This window comes from Ipomoea triloba, chromosome 1 (assembly GCF_003576645.1).
Source record: "Ipomoea triloba cultivar NCNSP0323 chromosome 1, ASM357664v1".
NCBI lineage: Eukaryota > Viridiplantae > Streptophyta > Magnoliopsida > Solanales > Convolvulaceae > Ipomoea > Ipomoea triloba.
The window spans coordinates 27,727,711-27,729,454 of NC_044916.1; the positions used below are offsets into that span (position 1 = coordinate 27,727,711).

The 1,744-nt window shown below is 35.1% G+C and overlaps 1 protein-coding gene across 1 annotated transcript in view; it reads left to right on the forward strand.

Moving 5' to 3' along the window:
* LOC116016895 (RNA pseudouridine synthase 4, mitochondrial) overlaps nucleotides 1-1,744 on the forward strand; it is a 4,423-nt gene extending 2,679 nt beyond the window's left edge. The window contains exons 6-10 of the mRNA XM_031257343.1: nucleotides 95-208; nucleotides 307-408; nucleotides 611-722; nucleotides 1,114-1,160; nucleotides 1,243-1,744. Of these exons, the coding sequence (XP_031113203.1) occupies nucleotides 95-208; nucleotides 307-408; nucleotides 611-722; nucleotides 1,114-1,160; nucleotides 1,243-1,599 (732 nt within the window). The 3' untranslated portion in view covers nucleotides 1,600-1,744. The remainder of the gene's footprint in view (nucleotides 1-94; nucleotides 209-306; nucleotides 409-610; nucleotides 723-1,113; nucleotides 1,161-1,242) is intronic.

Here is a 1,744-nt window from a genome sequence, read left to right on the forward strand (position 1 = left end):
TTTTTTTTTTTTTTTTTTTTTTTTTTTTTTTTTTTTTTTTTTTTTTTTTTTTTTTTTTTTTTTTTTTTTTTTTTTTTTTTTTTTTTTTAAATAGGTGCACAGACTTGATAGAGATTGTAGTGGGATATTGGTGATGGGAAGAACTCAATTGAGTGCAACTGTTTTGCATTCCATCTTCCGAGAGAAAACATTTGAAGCATCTAATGATGTATGAGGTTTATCATTTCCCTATTGCCATATGAAATGCTTGAAAGCATATTTGTTCCAAATCTTGCTACTAGCTTGTTTTTGTTTTCACATTAAAAGGATCTTGAAAGTACAAAAAGAAACTTGCAAAAGAAGTATTGGGCGCTTGTAATTGGTTGTCCTAGACGTGCTGGAGGAATAATATCAGTGCCACTGGGAAAGGTTAGTCTTCACCCTCTCCTCGTGTCAAGAACTCAAGATATTTCTCTTCTAAGCAACTTAATTTTCCAGGGAAATATAAGCTGATTAGTCAAAGTCTCTTTTTGGTTTCTTTTAAATTGCTTGTCCTATATTCTGCTCAGTGTCAGTTGTATAATGATAGTATAGTGCTTCCTAATACTGATGTGGGTTCTTTTTCTTTCAGGTGATGGTGGATAATGGCAAATCTGACCGTATTACAGTCATGGATGATGACAAAGCACAATCAGCACAATTTGCAGTGACAGAGTATCGGGTCATTGAAGCTTCTGACAAGGGTTAGTTCTGAATGCTTAAATGAATGTGTAACCCTTAATGCATTGCTTTTAATTCTTGTCAGTTATGTAATGCTGTGATGTTGCTTTCCATTAAAATTACAACTCCGGTTTTTTAATTGCCTATGAGTGCAGTGAAACTTGCAAATGCAAATAAGCTGTTTTTTTTATATATGAACTTGTTGGATATATAAAGTAATACTTTATTCATTCTCTATTATTTCCACCATAAATATAATGTATATATTTGCTAGTTTACATCACAGGCAGTATTTGCCCTTAAAATTGGTTAATACAGAGTATTTCTTTCATTTCATCTATCAAGGGACCATCATAATCTTCTATATATATCTGCATGATAATACAATGAAAAAAAAAAAAAAAACATCTGCAGGCTATACGTGGTTAGAGCTATCCCCCCTTACAGGCAGAAAGCACCAGGTAAAAATGGCTTCCTTTATGTGAGACCCTAATCTATGCTGCTAACATGCACAACTAAATACTCTACTGTATTGTTTTGAAGCTTCGTGTTCACTGTGCTGAGGTATTGGGAACACCGATACTCGGGGATTACAGGTATGGGTGGCAAGCTCATAGGAAGTTGAAGCACCTTCATCTACCTCGTTCAGCTTCTGATACCCTTAGCGAAAGACTTCTGAAGGAGGATCCTTTTGGCCTGGGTTTGGGAAATGGCAGTGTCTCTGATAAGCAGCCCCATCTTCACCTCCACTGCAAAGAGATGGTTTTGCCAAACATATCTCTGGCTTTGCAACGAGCTCAACAAGTCTCAGATAGCAATCTTGCAGACGTTGAAACCATAAAGCTGGTTGCTCCTTTGCCTCCCCACATGCAACGGACTTGGGATCATCTCAATTCTTAAATTATAAAAAGTTTTTGTCATATGTTCCTAGAGTAGTATTTTTAATTAGTTTTTTTTTTTTCCAGAACATCTTTATTTGGTTCTAGTATTATTGTGACATTGTGACATGATCATTTTTTATCCCGTCAACAAAATCGTTGAAATG